At 45.1% G+C, this 24388-nt stretch overlaps 1 protein-coding gene across 1 annotated transcript in view; it reads right to left on the bottom strand.

The window, feature by feature from the left end:
- The window catches only part of SLC25A10 (solute carrier family 25 member 10), a 230748-nt gene that overhangs the window by 9802 nt on the left and 196558 nt on the right, over positions 1-24388 (bottom strand). Inside the window, exon 9 of the mRNA XM_086931128.1 lies at positions 8455-8532. Coding sequence (XP_086787254.1) covers positions 8455-8532 — 78 coding nt within the window. The remainder of the gene's footprint in view (positions 1-8454; positions 8533-24388) is intronic.

Genomic DNA, 24388 nt, shown 5'->3' with positions numbered 1-24388 from the left:
TGGGGTCTTAGGAAGAAAAACGTATTAAAGATCCCAGTTTCAGCATTCATGGAGGTTCTTAAACAGGGACCCCAATAATCTATTCTGTTTATAATAAGCCACAGATGCTAAATGGAGCCTAACAGAAGTGTATTCTAGCCTAATTTGTGTACATGAATGGAAAGCCATGTATTGTACGGAGTTATGAAGAAGCTGTTTGTGTAATCTGCAATGGTAATGTAAAATTATTTTCCATTTTGATGCATAAACCAGTGTGGTAGGTCTACAAGCTGTGAGAAGTTAGCCTGGTATATGATGTCCACTATTCTAGTGGGCACCTTGCACCAGTCTAAACGACCCTTATGATGGTGGTTGTAAAGTCAACCTTATAGATCAGCTATCCTAGTGGTAGCATGGACCAGCAGTCTTAGGCTAAAACTTCAGAGAGCATGTGAAGCAAGCTGTTTTACCAATTATAATCCCTTGAATACCAAATGAAAGGACACCACACAAGGTATATATCAAAATATATATGTATTTATTACTAACACAACCCCTCTGAACTCTTTATGAGGTCAGAGATCGAGATGCATCACAAGTTACTCATTAAACATACTTTAAGTTGCACAAATACAATTCTGCTCTAGGGGCCTCACGAACCATATACTAAGTAAGTGGTATAAGAACCACTTCAGGAATAGTGAATAGGCCTAGAGCCTAGGGAATCGCTGGGGCTACACTGAACAACCAAGACATTGGAAGTAGGAGGCCCAGGGGAGACGCGTGCAGTGCCTAACCTACGGGAGCACCGGAGTACTCGATTTACCTCACCCAGGGAAGCCGGGTGCATAGGTGTCTTTTTGTGTCGGGTTTAGTCGCTGTTTCCTATGGAGAGCTACAAAGAAGTGCTGCAAGCGACCAGGAGAAAAGTGTCCGGGTGGATCCAAGGGTGGATCGAAGATGTGAAGAACCTGAAAGCAGAGGGGACAGAGTCTGGGTCACTAGCCAGTGACCAGGAAGGAACCAGGAAGGAACCAGGCGATGTCGAGTGTTTCAGGTGAAGGTGAAGCTTGTCTCTGCAGCCACGAGGACCAGGAGGTGTCGACGATGACCAGGACCTGGATTCGAGCTGTCCCACGAAGGATCTTGTTGACTGCGGTGTCGGTATCCAGATTGGACCCAACAAGCCTTGGCAAATGCAATCCACGCAAGATGGGAAGATTGGCTTCAGGTCAGACCAGCAAGGTCTGGGGAGCTTCTCCTTCGCAGGGAAGCTGGAGCAACCAGGCAAACGGTGTAGTTTCAAAAGGAAGTCTTCGGAGGGCTCACTAGCCAACGGGCTAGCAACCAGGAAGACGCGTCGAGCTGAAATACAGGAGCAGGCCCCACGCGGCACTCGTGGAGTGTGGAGGGCTGAGCTTCGGTGCAAATGGCGCTCGGGTCTGGGGCTTCTCAAACCCCAATGCACAACTTCGAGGATACCTCTGAAGCTGCACGGTTAGCAAAAAGCAGGTAGTCCGGGTGTCCGGTCCCACGTCTCTCGTGTCCGCCACGGGTCTCAGCTTTGCTGTGGATCGGAGTCGGAGAAGTCTGGAAGTCCAGTTCCTTGGTCGCTGAGTCTTCGAGTTCCGGCGGGAGGTTCGACAAAGCAAACCGGCAAGTTACTGGTGGTGCCCGTTTGCACAGGGTGATCACTCCTTGACCATAAGCGAGATGTCTTCAGTCTTCAAGTCGATATGGAACGTCGAAGGTCCAAGAGTTTAGTTTCAGAGTTTCAGTCCAGGATAATCTAATGTCTCTAGACACAGCTCCTATCTTTATACTAATCTAAGGGGCTGGATTACCTGCTAGGTCCCTCCTATGGGTTGAACCTGGGAAGGGGTGGTTACACCCCTTTCCCTTTGTCCAGTTTCGCGCCAGAGCTGGGACTGGAGTGCCCCAGCAACTGGTTTGAACCGGGCTATGCATGGAGCACCTTGTGTGCCCCAGGCAGTGCCTGGAAAAGCATCTTTCCATTGAACCCACCCTGCCCCAATACACTACAGGCTGTCTGGGGAGGTGCTAGCACCTCCCCTGACAGGAAACCTATTGCCCAGGCCTCCCTTGCCGGAGTTTCAGCCAGCTGCAGGAGGTCAGACTCGTGTCTGTGGCAGCAGCATCCATTTTGTGAGGCTGAGGCTCTGTTTAACTTTAACCGGGTAAAGCAGTAACTACATGTCTTCTCCCTCTAGAAGGGTGGAATGCTACCCCCGCCGCCAGAACTGGCAGGGGGTAGTATTCCAAAGTGATTGACACCTTACACGACATGTTTTGGTAAAGCCAAACCAAAGTTAGCATTAACCGCAAGGATTATAATGCACTTAAGAGTATATGGTATGGCTATATCATAGAACAGCTTTAAGGACATGGTTCCTAAAGCTGCAGAAGGGCTCAGCTGATGCTAGAGCACCCTCTCACATAAAACCAAGCACTCTGCCTCCAGGATTGTCAAGGTCTGCCATAGGAGTGACTTATAGGTATATATGTGTCTATATATAAGGGTAGATATAGGTATACTATATCTAAGCAAGCAGTGATTACACCACCTTGCCCAAGCTGAGTGAGCAGCCTGAGGTGTCAGTTTGGATGGCCAGCCAGGGGTGGCATAATACATGCTGCAGCCCATGGTAGGCCTTGGATGCACCTATGCCCAGGGTACCTATGGTACACTATACAGTGCCTCACAAAGGTGACCCAACTCCCAATTAGGTATGTACCTAAAGTACATGGTATCAATTTAAAGAGAGAACAGCTGGGCTGTGGGTCTGATTAGCAGGCCCACAGCCACACTAAAGCCGGAAAACCAGAGTATCACAGCAAAAAGTGGGGGTGACCATAGGAAGCAGACCCTACTGTCCTACACAAGCATCCCGCAAAATGAGCATACACTTGTCCGGAAGCTAAAGGTAACCAAACTCCAAGACCTCAGTTGCCAAATCATAAGGTTCATTGTCCTGAGAATCGAATGTCTTAGTGGACAGTGATGTGGAGTTAGAAGGTCTGCTCTCATGGGCAGTCCTGCAGCACGGAATACCTTGGTTTGCTCACCAATGGTGGAATGATTTGAATGCATCTCATGGACGTTTGTTTAATCTTTCTCACCAAGTATAAAATCAGAGATAGTGAAGGCAAGTATAACGGACTAGTTCATCCGAAGAGCATTGCCCAGGGGCTACGGATGCAAGTACCTAGAGGCTAAGCTTGGGCATTTTGTGTTTTCTACTGTGAAGAACAAATTGACTGCAGGTGTCCCCCACTTCTGAAAGTACTGTGAAGTACTTTGGGCCTTATCTCCCACTTATATGTTTATTGATGTGTCCTGCTTAGCAGTTCCACAAAATTGTCCATCCCCGGCAGATGTTCTGCTTGGAGCAAAACTGGATGACGCATAGACCAATGCCATATTGTTTGAGCCTATTTTGAATGTAGCCCCAGCAGTCATGGTCTGTTCGAATTAGTGTGTAAAATCATGTTGCACATTAGTGTGTAAAACGCTTTGAGTGACAACTGCACTGCTGTCAGCTCTAAGATAATGATGTGCATTTTCTCTTGTTGGGTCGTTTGAGTACCTTGGTTCCACAAGTTCTCACATGTGCCGCTACACTTCAGGAGGGATGCATCCGTATTAATGGTAACCCAAATTTGAGGGACAATAAATGACCTGCCCAGACACATGTTCTTGGTGTTCCACCATTACAAATTGTGCTGAACTATGGTTTCCAACAACATTGCATCGTCCTACTGACCCATCGTTTTGAACCATTTCCAAGACAGATGGTTCTGAAGCGGGTGCGTGTGAAGGCAAGCATTTGGAACTATCACAATGCAACACATCATCATCCTGAACAATTTCACGATCGTTTTCATTGTTAGATGATGCCACAATTACTGAACAAGAAGCAGTCTCTGAAATGACATTGCTCGCTTGATTAGGATAGATTTTGCCTGCCACTGTGCTCCATATTGCTCCAAAAACAATGTTCCATTTGTTGGAGGCAGAGTTTGTTTGGCATTCAATGTGAATCCTAACCTGCTAAGGCAGGAACAACGTCTTGAGTGTGTGCTAGTTATTGTTGATGGTAGCTGCTCCTAATCAGCCAAGAACCTGCCCGAGGTAACAATGTGCGGATGGAAAAGGATGCTAAAGTAGACCTCCTTGAGATCAAAGGACACCATATGATTTATACAGAGCATCAGAATGACATAATTCAGGGTCATCCTTAAGTGGTCGGACACAGTGTAATGGTTGAGAGGCCTGAGCTTTAGTATTGGCCTTAGAATTAAGTATTACTTTGGGATGAGGGAGTATAGAGAGTTCACTCTTTGTACTCAGTGAGACAGTGGAACAGGTGCTAGTGCACCCTGACTGAGAAGTGATTGCACCTCCTAACGCAGCAGTCTGCCACTTAGCTGAATGATTGCGAGGTGGAATATTTGGTGGTACTGTGTGAAATTACAAGCAATTTTCCTGTTGGTTGACTGACAGGACCCACTTGCCTGAGGTTATTTCCTCCCATTACGGAATAACTTACCCTTCCCCAGACAGGTGTTGCGCGATCCGGTCGACAGATATAGTGAGCATGCCGTTGCTTGGAGACAGAGGTGCCCCTTTCCTTGGACTCCTCTACCCTTTCCTTGCCATTTGCCTCATTGGCCTCCTCTGGAATGTTTTTCAAGGCTTCCCTCCTGAAGCAGGACTGCTGCAGTCCCTTACAGTGTTGCTGCTGTCTTAGCCCTCTCGCCTATTGGCACCGAAAACCTGGCCTTCTGGTTTGGGTCTAAATATCTTTTCACAGAGTGTAGTGTGGTATACTTGGTATGCAAGAAGCCATCATACCTAAAAGTGTCATCACAGTCCTTACAGTGATAGGACGACCAGACTGAAAAAGAGCTATCAACCCGTGCTCATTAAGATATGCTTAACCTGTAATAGTGTTTATTACAGAGCCAGAAAGAGCTTGATCTGGTGGAAGTATTGGTTACATTTCTTTACGTTTAAGGGGAACCCTAGGTTGAGAAGCATGGACACCACTGTCTGAGAGTCTCCAGGTCATTGTTGTCTGCTGTTGCTCTTGATGAGCCAGTATTTGAGGTATGGAAAGACATGGATGCTGCCTCTGCATACGATGAATTGGTAGTGCTTTCCACTTACCACGAAACAAAGGTACCAGTGATGGGAAGGGTGGCTGGGGATATGAAAGTAGATGTCCTTCAGTTCTAGCTCCATTATGAAGCCTCCTTGCCAGAGCACCAGGATAACATCCTGCAGGGTTGTCATATGGAAGTGCTCCGACAGAATGTATAGACTTAGTGGCCTTAGGTCTAGGATGGGTCAGAGTGATCCGCTCTTCTTTGGAATGATGAAGTAAAGTAAGTACATGTCTCTTTCCAATTGGAGTTGTCGCACCACATCTATCGCACCCTTTTGTGGAAGTACTTGAACCTCCTCTTAAAGAAGTTTGACGTTGCCTTGGCAAAGGATTTAATGGCGGTGGTATTCTGGGGGCTAGGGCTGGAATTCAGGGTAAAAGCCTGACTGGACTACTGCTAAGACCCACTGACCTGAGGTGTTTTCCTCATAGCTGGGAATCTTTAGGTTTCACCCAGATGGGTCTTGTGGGATGGGTTGGGGGGGGGGCATAATATATTATAAAAATCTAACTGACAGCAGATTGTCAGGTACCAGCTTTACATTTTTTCGAATCTAAAGTTTACCAGCATTGTTGTCACATGGTCTGCCGCACACTTGGTCGTGGTCTTCAGCAGGTGCAAGATCTGGTCAGACACATCTTCATTAGACAAGTTTTACCCCAATAAATCCTCCTCTTCTTCAATGACATGCATTTTTGCTTTATGGAGAAATGCAGTCCTATGGACGACAGCATGGTAAATTATTGTGTCATCCATTGATTAAGTCTGCACTGGGTACAGTGAAGGGTGGATCCTCCTGGAGGTCCACCTTATAGTCCTGCTAGGAACCGCCTCCATTTTTAATGGGGGACTGGCTCATAATAAGGGTCTTGGGAATCTAGCTTATACTCCTGGCCTGGGTAAGTGTGAGGTTAGTGAGGTGGTGAAGTCAAGAGAGCTGCTGAGAAGTACAGGATTGGGTGCTTAAGGTGATGTTTCTGTGTTACTTAAGAATGGGAAACATGATGAGTTTCTCAGATATGGTTTACTCAAAAGTTAATCTCTTCATTGTAGGTGCCAGGGCTATATCTTGCTGTGATGGATGAACAAGCATTTGTCCAGTCCGAGAATGGAGTAACATCTTTAACGACCTAACATAAGGCTGTTTGGGCAGCTCGACCAAAGGAATTGGTCCACTCAACATTGAGGTTGGCAATGAAACTTGTTTAGAAGCAGACTTTCGAGTCAATTTCAATTTCGAATCCGGTAAATTGGTGCCTCAGGTCGAGAAGGCCTGGTTAGGCTTTAACCCGTTGGCTGCTTCCTTCAGCCAACGGTCGTCGCGTGCACTACTTTGGTAGTGCTGCGCACGTCCGTTGGCCGACGGTGCCCAACCCGTTTTTCGAACGTTCAGCACTGGAGCTGAACGTTCGACGCAGCCAACGGGTTAAGGCTTTGGGCCATGAGCTCATAGCACTCTGAAGCAGAGGTGGGCTGGTGGTGTCTAAAGGGCTCGGGGACAGTGGTTGGCGGCCAGTCAAGGCCTCTTCAGTGCAGTCTCAGGGCTTGCAGCCCTGGTACTTAGCCTGGATTCAAGACTCTGTCTGGGTCAAGCTCAGAGGGAATCATCCTCGGATGGCGTAAATGCTGTGGAGGTTTGCGATGCGGTCTGTGTCCTGGGTGGAGATTTCACTAGGCACATACCAGCTGGGCTTTGCCTCTCCCAGCTGGGCCTTGCCTCTCCCAAACAGAGTAGGTTCCTACGAAGTCCTCATCACAGAGGAAAATCAATGGTGATGGTCAAATTCGGTGCTGTATCTTATAAAGATCTCATTGGCATGCCCTCCAATATTGAAGAGTCTTTTTATCTTTGAAGACCTGGCACGTGAAATAACTTCATTGCTCATGGCCTCTGGGTAACCAGAGGTTACAGATACTATGAGCGCTTGGGACAAAACTGTGAGGGAATGTTCTCCATAACCGCCCCACTCTTTCCCCAAATGAGTCATCATATGGCATGTCTCCAAGAGAAAACCTCCAGACTTGATTCTGAGACTTTGTCTGGTGGTGTCTTCTCTAGTCGTAAGGTAAGAGCCCAGTGTTTGGCGAAGGACCACTGATCTTTCGTTGCTCAACGGCCCCAGACCTTTGAATGCACATCTGAACCAGATGGTGGGGGGGGGGGGGTGGGGGGGGGGGGGGGGGGAACGTGTGAGATAGTCTTTACCTAGCGCATTGTAGGTTTTAGGGAGGGGTCACAAGTCACCTCGAAACCGAAACTTAAACTTCAAAAGGAAAACTACTTGAAACAGCTGTGCCCAACACAAGGTGGCAAGATTCTCCAAATAATGTGAACTACAGCTAGACCTGCTAAAAAACAAATTGTTACAAAATGATGTGTGCATAACACGATGGCACATTTAGCTTTTAAAGTTAGGATTATTATGGTGGGAGGGTGTGTGGAGGGGAGTGTAGCGTGTATGTACCATTTGAGGAGGCGGGGGACTTGTGAAATGAGCAGGTATCAAGCACAAGACATGTGCAAGATCTTGGCTGTCAGTGTGAAATGTTATCTTCCAAATACATTCCAGGTTTTTCTTGGGCAGTGGTTGGAGCCACCATCCCTGTAATGCTGTGTACAGATTTGACTCTATATTGATGATTAACTTTATCAGATGATCTTCTGATGTTCCTGTACAACTTATCCTGTGGATTACTCATAACCATGTTCTGGAAAATTTGCTATGATAAGCTTGCCAGAAGTGAAGATCCAGTGAACAGAGAGCCTAATTTAAAGGTCAGCCTTCCACGTTCACTAGGATGCTCTGAACCACCAGTAGTCATCCATTATGGCTGCATGCTTTGAGGATACTGAATGTGTTACTGCGCTCCTAGTGGTTTGCAGCACTGTATGTGAACGGTTGGTGAGGTTGCCCTTGCAGTTTTGTAGCAGTTACGTGAGTAGAAGTAAATGTGCTTGCGAGCAATGAAGGCACTGCCATGTTCGAGGTATTTGTGCAGGAGCGAGTTAATGCTAGAGTTTGTGCTGCACTCAGGGTCTCTGCAATTATTCAAGTGTGGGGAAGCTGGGTCGTAATTAAATTGTGTGGTTGCGGATTGTTTTACTGCACTTAAAGTGTGTGCAGTTGCACATGCTTGTAGGAACCAATTCTCCTGTGGTATGTGCAGTGTCTGTACAGCACTGTGAGAGTGACAAAGATGGGGAGGCACTCACACTTCCTGTAATAGTATGTGTTTGAGCGAGCAGATAGTGAAGTGGCATTAACTCTCTGTTCGCACACTTACCCGGTACTCCCCCTTGGAATTCATCAGGCGGGTCTTAAGCACGTCCATGGGTTGGCACAGGAATGTGGCACATCCGCCCTAAATAGCAAGAGAAAAAATCATCAGGAGACAGTTGGTACAACATATTGGTATAGGTGGTCCTGGCATGCTGTGTGACACAGAAAACAATGCTATTCATCTAGGGCACACCCACCATTACAGATGACACAGAAACTAGTGACATTCAGAGTGGAAACCTTCACCCATAACAACTGTAATGGGAACCAATAACCTTGGCACATGCAACATTAGCATTCATGATGAACACAGTGGCACAGATAGCATTTACATCGATAGTGCTCACAGATTGTGACAGGGGTATTAGTATACGTGGTGAAAGAATACGCTTGGCACACGAACTTTGCAGCAAGCTCCGGCAGTGAGGGAAACGGCGGCGGGGCTACTCCGTGGCTCTGTGGCTTTCGAGGCGCCATGAGGGCAACGGCAGAAAACCACATCCCCCAGGTGCCCCAGCAACTACCGGCGCACCGGTGACGCCACAGCCAGCGCCCGGAGGCGTCATTTAACAGCCGAGCGCCGAGCGCTCAAGGGGGTTGAGAAAAGAATACGCTTGGCACACGAACTTTGCAGCAAGCTCCGGCCGTGAGGGAAACGGCGGCAGGGCTACTCTGTGGCTCTGTGGCTTTCGAGGCGCCGTAATGGCAACGGGAGAAAACCACACCCCCCAGGTGCCCCATAAACTATCGGCGCACCGGTGACGCCACAGCCAGCGCCTGGAGGTGCTATTTACAAGCAGAGTGCCTCCCGTCCCGCGGGACGCGCGCGGGTGACACCGGGCTAAGCCCAGGCAAAAGGCGGGCCGTCTGTGGCCGTCAGGGGCAGGCAGAGGCTGGGCTGGGCCCCCCCCCCCCCTTTTAGCTCCTGAGTGAGGTGAGTGCAAACTACGTACTATGGGGAAACGTATAGCTACTACAACCACCTCGGGCCCTAAGAGTGCTACTATTATCACCTTCTCCTTTGAAAGTATGCTTGAAAATGCCGTCAACATGGTCACCTCGGAAATTGAAGTTACTGAGAGGAGACTCTCTATGGGCCAACTAATATCTCATCCGCACATGTTTGATGGACCAGAGAGGGGTGGTCCAATGGTGCTTCCCCCGTTATCACCTACTGCAATAATTAATAATTCTGCCCATCATGTAAAGCTACCTGTGGGCTCTGTGATTGATAAAAATGCAGTAGATACAACAGGGGTCTCAAGTTAATACCAGTGTTCCCAACCCAGCTTTAACTACAAAAAATGTGTGGGAGTAAAGGAAGAGAGGACCATCAAAAACGACTAATAGTAAGAGGAAACAACCACCTGCAACAAATCTCAACCTACCCCCACGAGGAGCGACTGGAACAAGTGGGACATCAGTTAGTCCGACTGTGCAATTAAATGACAGCACTGTAGATTTGACCACAACAGAAGCTGTATTTAATTCTATCTGCACCCAAACTGAGATAACATCTGTAAACGGAGCACAAGGAAGGCCAAATGGAAATTTAATTGACACTATAGTGGACTCTACTTTTAATTGTTTGAAAAGTCTAATGGATAAACAATTTAATGCTATTTTTAAACCCTTGGATAGATTGGAAAGCTTGGTGAAGAAAGAGGATACTAAAAGAAAAGGGGTTACTATTATTGACCAAATTAGGGGTGAACGGCTCTTAAAAGACATGGAAGCAATTAATAAGGGCATTGCGTGGGGAAATGGTACTCGTATACCTTCTGGTACTAATGATGTATGTGAAAAGTGTGATGGTAAAAAGAACAGCCTGTCACCCAATCTCACGTCCAGTACCATGGCTAGCATGTTGCCTTTGTTAAATGCACCCATCGAGAACAGGTCCTCTAGTAATAATTCATCACTCACATCGGCCCCGCCGGCATTGCCTGTGCCAGACTCCACAAAATCGATGTTGGGCTTAAGTAATAACCCCATTCTCGATATACAGGTTAAAAAACACGCTGAGGCTGTTCTTCATTTACCCCCGGAAGAATGCCCCTTTGTCATAATTTTAGCTGGTGTACCTCCATTGAAAGAAGATCAAATCGAGTCCTGGGACCAACTTAAAAATAAGTGTATTGATTGGTTATCAAAGTATAAGGGGACAGGGTGGGAGATTGCTAATGAAATTCTGATGGTGCGACGGGTGGGATGGGTAGGACCTTCAGTTAAGAATATTATGGGTGACTGTATAGTTGTGAACTTTAGGCACCCCTCCCTGGTGAAATGGATACTGAAAAGCCAAACCGACCACTTTAGTACTCCAACTCTCATAACTTCGTTACCATTGGGTTTTTTCTATAGACCCCCCCCAGAGAGCTCGTAACTTAGTCACCCGACATATTCACACATAACCGATTTACCGCTCTGTCTTACCTGGAGAGACAGGACTGATTACAGAATAAATCTTTGACTACTGTAGTAGGGCCAATGGATTTACTAATGGCCCGTCGGCTGATACCGAACCTAGGCCCACAGATACCTTTCAAAAAGATTCCCCGGTAGAACCGCAATCGATCTGTCCTGTCATTATGGAACCCAGACTTTTAGACCATAACTTAAATATACTTAGCTGGAATATCGCAGGTCTAAAATCTAAATTGAATATAGCGGAGTGGATTGACTTGGTTGGTAATTTTGACATCTTAATGTTCCAAGAGACATGGTGTACCAGTGATTTGTTTCTTGATGGATTTGTTTGCCACAACAATATTGTACCCAGCCCTGAATTTGGTCGACCTAGCGGGGGATTATCCACATGGATAAAGATTACAGCAGGAAGTAGTATAAAACCCCTTGGAGACAAATGATGAAAATTTTCAGGCTATGATCTATTCAAATGGGATCACGCTTTGTTTGATCAATTTTTATAACAATGATTTTACATCACTGCCCAATAGGAATTTTATTAATTTGTTAGAATTTATTGACAACTTGGTAGATGAACAGAGGTATGGCAAATTGGACGGAATCTGTTTGGGGGGGATTTCAATGCACATTTGTACAACGGAATCGATAACCCTGTTGCTACACCTGTTCGGGTAATTCCTTGCAAAATAGGGGAAGAACTGCACAATCATCTATCCACTCGGGATTTAATCAATGTAATGGATAAGGTTGGATGCGTGTCAGACAAAGGCCTATTGCCTACCTATAGAGGACGTGGCTGTTCTTCAACCATTGATTATGTTTTTATATCCTCCTCTCTTGAGAATTGTCTAGTCAAGGCTGAAGTTTTAGGAACTAGTTATAGTGATCACAACCCAATTCTGACAACTATCAGATTTTTTGACAAATTTATAAAATGGAAGGAAAAAGGGGCAAAGAACCTGGTAGCATCGACTGACAAACTTAAAGTGATCTGGAAGGGCATAGATAACAAGGCCCTATTTGCACGAATTATAAAACCGTACTACCTATTGGTGGAGACATGTTTGTCTAGTAGCTGCTCAGGCACAGAGATTGTCCAGGCCTTTACCGGGTTATGCGCTGGCATTAAAAACGAAATCTCTAAACCTGTCACGAACCTGAGTAAGAACCCTAGATGGTTCAATGGCACTTATTTCCGGGCCAATAGAGACCTTCGTGAAGCATTAGCTGGGGAAACACAGGGACATGACTTTGGTTAGAGCATTGAGAGAGCGCTATAAGAAAGCAACTAAATTACGCTCAGAGGAGATACTGAAGGGCCAGTGGGACTCTCTCGCCTGCGCTGCCGCACTTAAAGATGTAACCGGGTTTTAGAGTGAGGTAAAAACTAGGAGGTCCATGGGATTAAATATCACTCCTATAAGCTGCAATATATCTAGTGAGTCATGGGAGGAGCATTTTTCAAGAATATACACAGCTCCCATAACGACCATTGATAGTTATCTCCCAGTTACAAAGGTTGGTATATCAATAATTGAAGTTGAAGATGCCATACATCAAAGTGCAGGGAATAAAGCCCCAGGTCCTGATGGACTATCACGATCTTATCAAATCTGAACCCGACTTTTGGTCCCCTCTTTTAAGTAATGTTTTTAATAATTTGACCAATACTACAATCCCAACAACTTGGTCAACTAGTATTATTGTGCCCATTTTTAAGAAGGGTGACAGATCCAACCCTAGCTGTTATCGCCCAATATCCCTGATAGATAATACCCTGAAGATTTTGGGCAGGGTTGTTTTTAATAAGATTAGGAACTGGGCAGAGGATATTCAAATTTTAAATTGCTGTCAGTTGGGTTTTAGGAGTAATGTTGGAACTGTGGAACAGTGTCTGAATTTAAATCTTATATTGGGTAAATACACTATTGCTAAAAAAGTTCCACTATATTTGGGTTTTATGGATTTAACTTCAGCCTTTGATTTTGTTAATCGATCACGTTTATGGGAGATTCTTTTAAATTATGGGTTGAATGAGGCACTTGTTCACTTCTTGGCGTTTTTGCACAGAGATCTGAAAGTACGGGTCAGGATAAGCAATGAAGGAGGGGTCTCCGGGGACATTTTAATCGGTAGAGGGGTTAGACAAGGTTGTGTCTTGGCCCCTCTACTTTTTATTCTTTATATAAACGAATTAAATAACTCCCTGTCCAAACTGACATGTGATGTTCCTAAAATTAATGGTAAATTGTTCCCTGTACTTTTATATGCGGACGATGCGGTCCTTATGGGCCGCACACCAAAAGCACTTCGCACTTTAATTACGGGTTTTGTATCATTCATGGCAGACTTGGACCTTTGTACTAATTTAAAAAAATCATATATAATGTCCTGTGGGCCAAAAAAGCACAGCATTAATCATATAACGTCGGGAAACGATTCCCTAAAAAGCACTAGCACTTTCCCTTACCTGGGTTTAGTTTTTTCAGATTCGGGATCATGGCTAACACATGTAGCCCATGGCAGAAATAAACTTGGTAAGGCGGTTAATTCTATCATCAGCCTAAGCAGGTAGAGGTGGTGATACCCTTATTACAGATTTATAAATACCAATGTGTACCAACGGCAACTTATGGCGCCGAAGTGTGGGGGTATGCAAATTGTAGCGGGATCCAAACCGAGGAAAATAGATTTTGTAGAAAGGTACTAGGGGCACAAATCTCATCGTCCAATTATATATGCCATAAAGAATTGAATTTACATTATGTGGAGGATTTTATCAAATCCCGGCCAGCATTATTCTGGTTAAAATGGCAAAACCCAGCTGCAATTTTAACACAAGAGATAATCGCAGATTGCCTTAAGTGTGATAGGGGTAGCAGTATACCTTGGCTTGGCGCAGTTAAAAATAGCCTAGCCAGTGTGAAGCTGGAGCACACCTTCCTCCACCCTGTAGCCACAGACGGTATAAATCTAAAAACAGTGAGGGGGGCATTGTATGATTTATACCGTAAGGAAAGAGGAAATATCGAGCTCTGTAAACCATCAATTATTAGATATATCCCTATTCAGGTGTTATCAGGCAACGAATATCATATGCCACAGGAATATCTCAGGAAAAACATCGGGAGATGGAATAGGAGTTTACTTTTTCGTCTCAGGGATGGCAGCATAAAATACTCACTTTGTTTCCCAATTGGTTTTAATAATAATTTGGAGAAGTTGTGCTGTCCATGAGGCATAGGTAGCAAACAAACACTGCTAAATTTTTTATTCTTTTGTAAATTTTATGTCAGATACACCAAACAGTATTTAATGCCCTACTTTAAGGTACATGCCATTATCGACTTTAATTTGGCATACCGTGAAATATTACGGTTAGGAAGTGACAATATGATTTTCCGAGTAAGCTTATTCTTGCAATCTGTGGTACGCTCACGCGCCTCTATGAATATACCTTAAAAACATGTAATATATTTGCAATCGCCTTTGAATCGGTCTTTTATACTGCACGCTGTAGCATTTTATTTATAGAATATTGCTGTTTTTGCACATGTAATGCCTGTCTAAAAGGATTCAATTAACATGTAACTGCCTACTTTGCACTTAGTCCAAAGTTTATAACCTGCGATTTTGCACAATGGTACTCTTAGTCTTGCTGCTTGTCAAATGTATATACAGCACTTTATTTGCACTTTATTGCTATCCTTTGCACCTTGGCTGTATGTTATTAATGATGTTAGACCTGACTTACCCAAACCTATTTTTATTACTTTTAATGTATTTTGTTCCTGATAATTGTATATTTTATGTCCTATTGGTGGTGATGATTTGCACTTTTAATGATATCTTATATCCGAATAAAGATCATTTGACTTGACTTGACTATACGTGGTGAACATCCACCTTTACCAGACCGTAATATGTTACACAGTCACTACCAGAGACACAGACCTCAGTGACATCTACAATGAGAACTGCACCGGCTGAACGGAATTAGGGTGAACAAGCAAAACATATGCTATTAAGTTTAGGACATGCAATATCTGAGAGGGGAAACAAAGCAGGATCTCTATTTTCTCAAACAGTTGAGGATCTGAAGGGCCTTCGGGAACATATTACAACATCTGAAGTAATATGGCCAATTCGGGAAGAAGAGCAGAGGCATGCCTTTGGAGGGTTCTTTCAGGGACTGTACTCGTAGTGAAGATCAGGGACTTCTTGGCCACCTGAGAGAAGGTAACTCAACCTCAAGGTAGGAAGAAAGAGCTATAATAATAACTGAACTGTTTAGCATACTCAAAGACATGAAAGTGAGGAAAGTGGCGGGGCCAGACCATTACACATTAATATTTTTCACACAAAAAAATCTCAAACTTAGCAGAGCCTATTCTTTTTTTTCAACTCCTCTGATCATGATGAAACAGGTGTTACAACCTCAATGAGAGGTGCAGATATCTTCTTGATCAACAAATGTAGGAAGAACCAAGAAGATGGTTTATTCTTTTAACCAACTACCCTTCGCCAAAATAATGGGCTACAGACTAGCAGAGAAATTGCTTTACCTCATTGACATAGACCCGCTGGGATTTGTTAAAGAGAGGCAATGAAGGAAGGAACAACGGATGGTACATCTAATGGAAAATTTGAAGTGTAAATGAATCCCAGCAGTCTTATTAATGTTTGGTGTGGAAAAGACTTTTGACCATGTTAGCTAAGCATATTTAGAAGAAGTGTTACACAAAATTGAGTGGATCCCAAGATAAAGGTTATAAAGAGCCAGAAGTGATAATAAGAGTAAATAGTTTGCAGTCAAAACAATTTGCATTACACAGTGAGACCAGACAGACTAACCCCCTTACCTCTCCTCCTCTTTGACCTAATAAATGAACCCTGTGCAATACAAATATGACAGCATAAAGCATTCCGATGCATACGTCTGTGAGAACAGTATAAGATATGTCTCTTTGCAGACAACATTATTTTAACATTAACTGATCAAGATGCATCGCTGGCACTATAGTGGAGATATTAAGAGCCTGAAAAAAGTGTCTGTGTTTAAAGTAATGAAATATTAAATGTAATCTTTTCAGACACACAAACTGAACAAATTGCACACGTTTAATGGACATCAAAATTGATTAAATACCCAGGTCTCAATAAAACTAATAAACTTGAGAAATGGTCCAATACTTACTGGCTAGAGTTGGATTCAAGCTATCCTGCCTGATAAAGGGTGTTACCCAGAACCCAGTCCAGGATGCTTAATTCCGGTTCAGGGAAGACCTGGCTTGGCAGTTCGGTCTGGACTGTTCCCATGAGGCACAGGGTCAAGACTGATTTGCATATGGCTGGGTCTGAACTGAGGTGGCGAAGTGAGCTAAAGAATGATGATGGATTCAACCCAGATCTGTGACTGGGGGTGAGTGTCTGAAAAGTGTCAGTGTTCCGTCCATCATCTCCTTGTGTTTGCAAAATTATGAAATCTCCCATGAAGCAAGAGGACTCAATACCTGAAAATCCATAATTTACACCTACAACACTGAGAGACAGATTTCAATATCAGCAGTTAAGGCACTGGGTTCTACATCTGCAAATTAGGGCTGGGGCAACAAGAGAACTAACACCCATGGAAAAGTTCGCTAGTAAGCTGCTAAGTAGCAGAAGTTTGATATCAGGCATACACCAAATTCTAGTTGACAGGGAGGGGAACACTAAGTGGGGATTCTGCACCTCATGATGCAAATGCACCTGAAGGCAAGCCCTTGGGCCATACTTGAAATGAAGAAACTTGAGACAAGTCAACTCCGCATGCGTTCCCATGCATCTCCTAATGCACAAACACTCATCAAAGCTGAAAGCCTACTGGCTACATCAAATGCCCCACACAATCCTCATCACTTTCATTTCTCACTTCTAGCCCTTTGGGTGTATGGGGGTATGTGATGTACACGAATCAGGTTCATTTCCTTCTTGAGTGGTAGGGATTATGTCAGGCAGTGGGTTTAGTACCAGAACATCACAGTCGCAAGATCAACCAACATAAAAATTGTGTCCTAAATACATTTTACATAAAAGCTCCCCAATGGCGTTAAAGTAAGAAATCAACACCCATTGGGACAACATTTTTATAAACAATTAGTAGGGAACAATATCTGTCAGCATGCAATTCTGACTACTAGATTCTGTCATACAACCAATGCAGTGTGGCTATTTGAAATTTCATTTTCTTGGTTCACTGCTTTAGCTGTCAAAGGTCTAGGAAGGGCCATAGCTTGCCATCTTTTTTGTACTATAAACAGACCCCAACATCCTTTTTAGCGGAGTGTTGGCTCAGCTGAAGGTGAAGGAGTGGATGAAACAGGGAGAGGTGTTTATGGGGTGGAAGCGACACGAAAGTCTTGGCAAACTGGACCCTGAAACCACCAGTGACTTTGCCCAGATCTCATTTCCCTCTTTATGCCTTGCAATGCAGTTTGAGGTTGTAACATCTTCCTTACAGTGTCTGACCTTTCTCATGGTTACTCCTCTTGCAGCTTTACCTCGTCCCATAGACACCAAGTGCAGCACAATATGATCTTTCGTACGGCTTCCAAAAAAGGCTAGGAGACTGGAAGGGGTCCAATATCTTTTAGAACTTTGCCCTTTGTGTGAAAGAGAGCAGTTTTCTCTGGAAAGTACAATTTTACCCAACAACTCCCATCAGTAATTGTGCGCCCCATGTGGACAACACTGTCACCATGGCATTGTCACATTAATCTCGAAGAGTGTGTTGTCAATAAAAGGCATGTTAAAGACACTTATCAGAAACTTTATGTTTGGAAGAGACAGTAGTATCGAGGTTTGGTATCTTTGGATATAATTACATGCATCCAGTGCTGTCCAAATGCAGTTGGGACAACTTTCTCCTCAGTATGGACCTCTGTCACCCCCTGCTCTGAGAACCTCTATGTGATACCAAGTCAGAAATACCATCAAGTTAGCTATTCTAAGCTCAAGACACCATCCTTGGCCAGTGCATCATTCCTACCATCTATTTTTTTTAACTCTATTTCAAGTCCTCCACTGTCTTTTGGGGTGAAGGCAGGGGTCTGTGTCCAGTGTTTTTGATATGAAAGGAACTTTTGTCTGATTGAAAATGTCAGTATCAAATCTTGTGTCAAGTTCCAGTGGTGAACAGAACTCAACATATTCGTCAGAACTAAGTACATCATGTGTATCTGTATGAAATATCTTTTTATTTAGACTGTGGTTTGGCCAATTTTGTGCAACTTTGAACAAAGCAACTTGGATAGTGTGGAATAAACATTTTTGTTTGTGGTTTGACTCCCAAATTACTTACAATTGAAGCCATCAGTCCTCAGCACATGAGGCTGAGTCCTTAACCACAAGACAAGAATTTTAGAAATCCTTAATTCTAAAATCTTAGGAAAGTTATTTTACTGTTTTGCTGACAATGGCTCCTCCTAATCACTACCCATAAAGCTCCATCAGCCACCAGAAAGGTCTAAAATTATCAAGCCCAGCTGGAAGCAGACTGGGGAGAAGAGAGACTGCGGCAAGGCTGAGGCAGACTCAGAGTGGTGAAGATGAGTAGCAGGGCTAGAAAAATCATAACATTTCACTAGACCCGCAGGTCTAGTAACTTGAAACAGCTGCTCAGCCTAACTGTAATGCACTTAACCTCGGTCTCTGAAAGTCGACCAAATGTGACAAGTTAACAAGATTTAAAGGCATTTTTATTGCTCATTTACTTTGTGAGCAATAAAGATGCCTTTAAAACTTGTTATCTTGTCTTTGGTCTGCTTTCAAAGGCAGAGTTCAAAAGTCAGTTTGTCTTCCTACTCGCCAGAAAGGGCAAGTAGGACCTAAAAATAGCTCATCCTAATTAAATCTAGCTCACAAATGCGAGCGGGCAAGTGGATTCTCGCGGCTTGAGTAGGGAAATGTGGCATTGCCATCTTATCTAGTCATCCTCATCACAGTCTTTACTTCAAAAGGATGGAACAAGTAGTGGACACAACAAGGCAGCGGCCCACAGTGACAGAGGTAAAACGCCATTAAAGAACATATAAGGACGAGGAGAGATGTGGAGTAAATTGTTGCATCCACAGAGACACAAAGCAGCCAAATTCTCAGAATACGAACAGTCAACTTCCCAGCATTGGTCTAGAACACAGCCATCACCTGTGGTAACAGCAAACCACCAAGGCCACCGCCAGCCTCCCAACTCTGAAAAATAAAGGTCACAGTGGAAGATTTTATATGCATCATTTCGGCACTTAAACTACCAATAAAGGCTACCAGGAGCGAAAGGACCCAGCCTGGGTTAGAGGAATTAGCAACCCAAGCACCCCACCAAGTTAGGACAAGCAACCCTCCCAGGAAACAGGGAAGACCAAATACAACATTCTGTCAGAAGAATGTCACGCTCCCAGTAGAAATGAGACCTAAATCTAAGCTAAAGCCAGGTCAAGACCGCAACACCAGAGTCTGGAGGGATCAGGAGAAAAACATCCAGAAAAAAAACACAGGCCCCTAACACTGAAGAGGCCAAGTAAAAAACATAGACCTGACTGATAAAATGGAGAAAGAGACCGAGTCTAAAAGCATTAAGGAATCACTGACCCCTGATAACCTGGGAGAAAGCCCCCAAATGCAAAGGAGCACAAACCACTGTCCCGGGACTTAAAAAGTGCCATAGCTAAAAGGTCCACCAAGAGAACATTTGGAAAAAAATTACAGCAAGAAGACAAAGAACTCCCAATGAACCCTCCAGGAAGAAGCTTCGCACCAAAAGTGAGCAGTTCCAAAAGGAAGCCTAGCACCAAAAGTGAGCACAGTAGCCTGCAAATAACTTGAGAAGCTTGCACAAAATTGGTAAGAAAAGGTAAAGGACAGCAGCGCTGTTAAACTAGAAATAAAAAGGTTAATTCTACAAGCACCAATCATCCAAAATGGGAAGCCCTCTAATTGCTATACGTTCCATGCTTCGAACTAAGAGGGCTTTCCAAATAAACTTCCGCCAATAACATACAAATATGATGCATTTGAGAAAAGAAAGATTTTCCATTTTTATCTATGACAGGAAAGTGCGATCATCAAAGAATGATTATAAAACCTATCACCCAAGTAGAAAAGGCTCTGAGCTTTGCTGCCATAGTTAACTGCAAAGCCCTTGGCTTCTTACTGTGTTTGTGAGATACCATATGTAAAAAAGACAATGCATGGGTACGAGTAGGAGTTTAAAGTTGAGAAGTGCACATACATCAATGCACCCAAGGCTTCTTTGACAATAAAGCATGGCTAGAGGAAATGCTTAGCGTAGACAGAAGCCGAAAAGCATGACAAAATGCTATAAGATGGACTTTCTGAAGGCCTGGTGATCTGGACCGTTCCGGAAGGCATTCTAATGTCAGGACACCAATAACAAAAAAGTCGAAGCCTCCTTAAATGGGTAAATGACAGAAGAAATATGGATGCCTAACACAATCTTATTTGGGTTCAAGTTTATTCTGCGAAAAAGCGTGGGCACATTGATAAAATGAGAGTCTTACAATAGATGAGTTATTGGACCAGAAGACTATGAAAACGGTGTTGTGCGCCAGAGACGTGATCATAATTCACGACGTCACATCGCCTATGGATGGCTGAATCCCGGCCCGTTGAATGTCTGCACAGTATCTTTGTGACTAGAAGCCAAAGATGAAGGTTGTCTCTATAGTCAGCACCTGTTTGTCAAGGGGAATAATGAGCAGGAGCCATGTGAACAGATTTAGCTAACAAAAGTTAGTTAATTCTACCATTCAGTCACGTATCAAGGGGTTGGAAGCACTGTTTTTTTTTAAATCAGGGAAATGGTCACAGGGGAATCACCACGTGGTAAAGGCCAGACTGCGGTGTTACAGAGATCTACGCTGCCCCTGATCACCAAAGCCTGAATTTGTTGGCATTTACGTAAGAGTTCATTCTCATCCACTCTACCCTGACAGCAAGCAATCCTAAAACTAACTGCTGTAAGGGCCTTACCTTGACCTGGGTATTATTATCAAGGAAATACAACTGGAAGACATGTGCAAATCATGAGGCCAAGAGGCTAAAGAAAAGTACAGAACATGGTCGGTGAAAAGGAGGAGCCTTAAATAACACATCTGCTGATCCGGTGCCACTCTAAGCAGAAAGGGAATAGTCAAGATCCAGGTCAGAGGAGGGACCAGTTCATGGTCGAAAGTGAGATTCCTGATGATTCATCTGTGCAGAAATGTCTCCAAGTTGCAAAAATTCCCAAACGGAATGAGACGCTGGACAGACCGAGGGCATTGATGGGCTACACTTAAAAGTCATGAAGCGTGTCTGTTTCAAATATGCCATCAAGGCCGACTACCAGAGGGAATCTTTACTTTTTTATGCATGTAGCCTGACCAACCACTAGAACGCAGTATTATGCTGATGCTGTAAAAAGTCATTTTCTATAAAGTCTTGGACGTTTGATAAAAACTATAGCTTTGTCTAAATAAATATGTTTAGAAGCTGCTGCCCAGAGAGAACAGGAGAACACTACTTCGCTTTGGTATTGCTCTTTCTGGTGGATACGCAATCAAACCATAGGTACCTCACCTTCCGAAATCCCTCGAGACGCCTAAATGGATCCAGAACTTTTTCCAGCAATTGCTCTACCTTGCCAGTAGGTGGCACCATTGGACTCTGCTGCAGCCTCGTCCCACCTATGCATGGCGGTCAGTTTAAATCTGAATTCCAACAGTGACAGTGTGCTGAGATAACATGGAACATTATTAACACCTAGCAGTCCACTCAACAGGACAGGGAGGGGAAGTGGTGAGGAATCTGTGGTTAGATAAAGTATCCACCAGAAAAAAGCACTATCAAAGGTAAGTTACTTGTTCTTCTGATGGACACTTCTGACTGCAAATTCATCACTTTTTGAATAGTTATCAAATGAATACCTCCTGAAAGGTGGTGAAACTGAGGAATCAACTTTGCATAAGAAAGTTAAGCAGGACAGTACTCGCAAAATTGCCCTCCCTGCAACACAGTAGCCTGCTTGATGAAGATGTTGATGGACACCCAGGTAGAGGTGGAACACTGGAACACTCAATCTAAAACACTAGTGGTGACTTTGGCTCTGGTGGAATAAGCCCAAAAGCTCTTAGGAGTCTTTTCTCTGCCAGGACAAATTGGTGCAGAGGACAACACATCTTGAAAGGGTTCATTTCTGAAACAGCAAATCCAATAACAAATTGGATGTTCACCCGGTGCTCTTTCGTCTGACTGATGGAGAAGCTAAAAACTATATTGGGGTGCAGCAGGTGAAGCCACTCCTCTTTAAATGGATGAGGTGGAGAGAAACAGGCAGCAGTGTGATGAACTGCGCCACAAGGAAAGGCGCCACCACCTTTGGCAGAAAGGTAGCCAGAGTCTAAGCACCAGCCCGAACGTAAAACAGGTGGTATATGGTGGTTGTACAAACAACGTCTGCAGTTGGCTGACAGTGTGCAGAAGTAATAGCAATGGAGAAGGTGCAGTCTTAAGAGCCAGCAACCTCAAAGAACAGCTGCGCACATCAAGAACATAAGAACCAAATTGAGGTCCTGCTATAGCATAAAAAGAGTGCTACGCAAACAAATGATGGACGGAATGCTGAATATATCATACCTTCACCCCCAGTCAAGAGATCAGAGTTAAATCCATCGTTCTTTTGCCCACCATGCCACCCCAGTTTATACCCAGCCATATGCAAATCAGTCTTGACCCTGTGCCTCATGGGAACAGTCCAGACCGAACTGCCAAGCTAGGTCCTCCCTGGACCGGAAACAAGCATCCTCGGACTGATTTCTGGGTATGACCCTTCATCAGCCAGGCTAGCTTGAATCCAGTGGCAGTGAGCAAGGGACCCACGTCTGGGCATACCCATCCCACTTAGGATGAAAAGTGCTACGCAAACAAATGATGGACGGACTGCTGAATGAATCATACATTCAACCCCATTTAAGAGATCTCTGTTAAATCCATCATTTTTTTGCTCACCATGTCATCCCAGTTTAAACCCAGCCATATGCAAATCTGTTGACCCTGTGCCTCATGGGAACAGTTCAGACCAAACTGCCAAGCAAGGTCCTTCCTGGACCGGAATCAAGCATCCAAGGACCGATTTCTGGGTATTACCCTTTATCAGCCAGGCTAGCTTGAATCCAGTGGCACAGTGAGCAAGGGACCACGTCTGGGCATACCCATCCCATGTAGCCTGGCTGAAAAAAGGGTGATGCCCGGAAACCGTTCTCAGGATGCTTGCTTCCGGGGAGGACCTGGCTTGGCAGTTCGGGCTGGTGTGTTCCCACAAGGAACAGGGTCAAGACTGATTTGCATATGGCTGGGTCCAAACTGGGGTGGTGTGGTGAGCAAAAGAACAATGGATTTAACCCAGATCCTTGTAACTGGGGGTAATGATTGCATTGTCCAGGGGGGCATGGCTATGAGACTGATGCGGATGGCAGCGTGAGCTGAGTGCTCCACGACAACCCCATCATTTATCCTGGTTGGGGGCCATGGTTTTGGGCCACGACAGCAGCTGGCGACGTGGCACGAGCCTCTGAGGGTCCCAGTGCCGCTTGCTGGAAGGCGTGCCCTCAGGCGTGCCCTCGCTGTCCCGAATCGGAGATAGAAATGCGGCAGGACCCTGGTCACGCAAAATGGTGCTGGGTCCGGCCGCAGTGAAAGGAGTGGTGACAAAAGAGGCAGAGGTTTGGGGCGGCGGCGGAGCGAGTGTACTGTTGACCGCTGCTGCCTGATAAGTGCTAGGGACCTCTGGAGTGCTTTGGGGCTGATGCAGCGGCGACGGCCACAAGAAGAAGCGGAGCCTCCCCCCGTCCCCTCCTCTCTCCGTTCCGATTGCTTTGCAGAGGCCCCGAGGGGAAGCCAGCGGTGGGGTGAGTGTTCTCGCGGGGGCCCCGGCGCGCCACAGGACTATATTGGGGCGTATTAAAGAGGGGCTCTCTTGGTGGTACTGGACACGCAGTGCTTGCGGTCCCTGTGCAACAGCTGTTTCGAGCCTCATAGGAGCAGTGCAGCAGGACAGCTGACTGCCGCGAGAGGCTGTGGCTGGTTCTATGTTTTGGATAGCTGGGGGAAGTTCCCTGCAACATTGGAGTCTACAAGGCGAGGCAGAGCACCGGCGCAGCACGTAGGGGCCCCAGTTAAAGGCCCAGGGCTTGAGGACTTGCTCAGCTTGTCGCTGCAGTGGGGAGAGAAGGTGGTGAGACAATAGGAGCAGCTGCGCTGGGATCTGAGGCGAGCTGGTTGGTGCTGATACTGGGTCTGCCCACCGGTGGTGGAGAGGTGTGGGCGGTCTCTATTACCCGAGGCTCAGGAGTATTGACGTCTGCTCAGCCGTGGGGGGCCCGCTTCCAATGCGGCGCAAAGAAGGGAACGGAGGTTACAGACTGAGGGCTCCGACCAGAATGTGGGGATTGAGGACCCTGGAACACCATAGG

Source organism: Lissotriton vulgaris, chromosome 7, assembly GCF_964263255.1.
Source record: "Lissotriton vulgaris chromosome 7, aLisVul1.2, whole genome shotgun sequence".
NCBI lineage: Eukaryota > Metazoa > Chordata > Amphibia > Caudata > Salamandridae > Lissotriton > Lissotriton vulgaris.
Note: the sequence above shows the minus strand (reverse complement) of the source record. Positions and strands in the feature narration are given on the sequence as shown.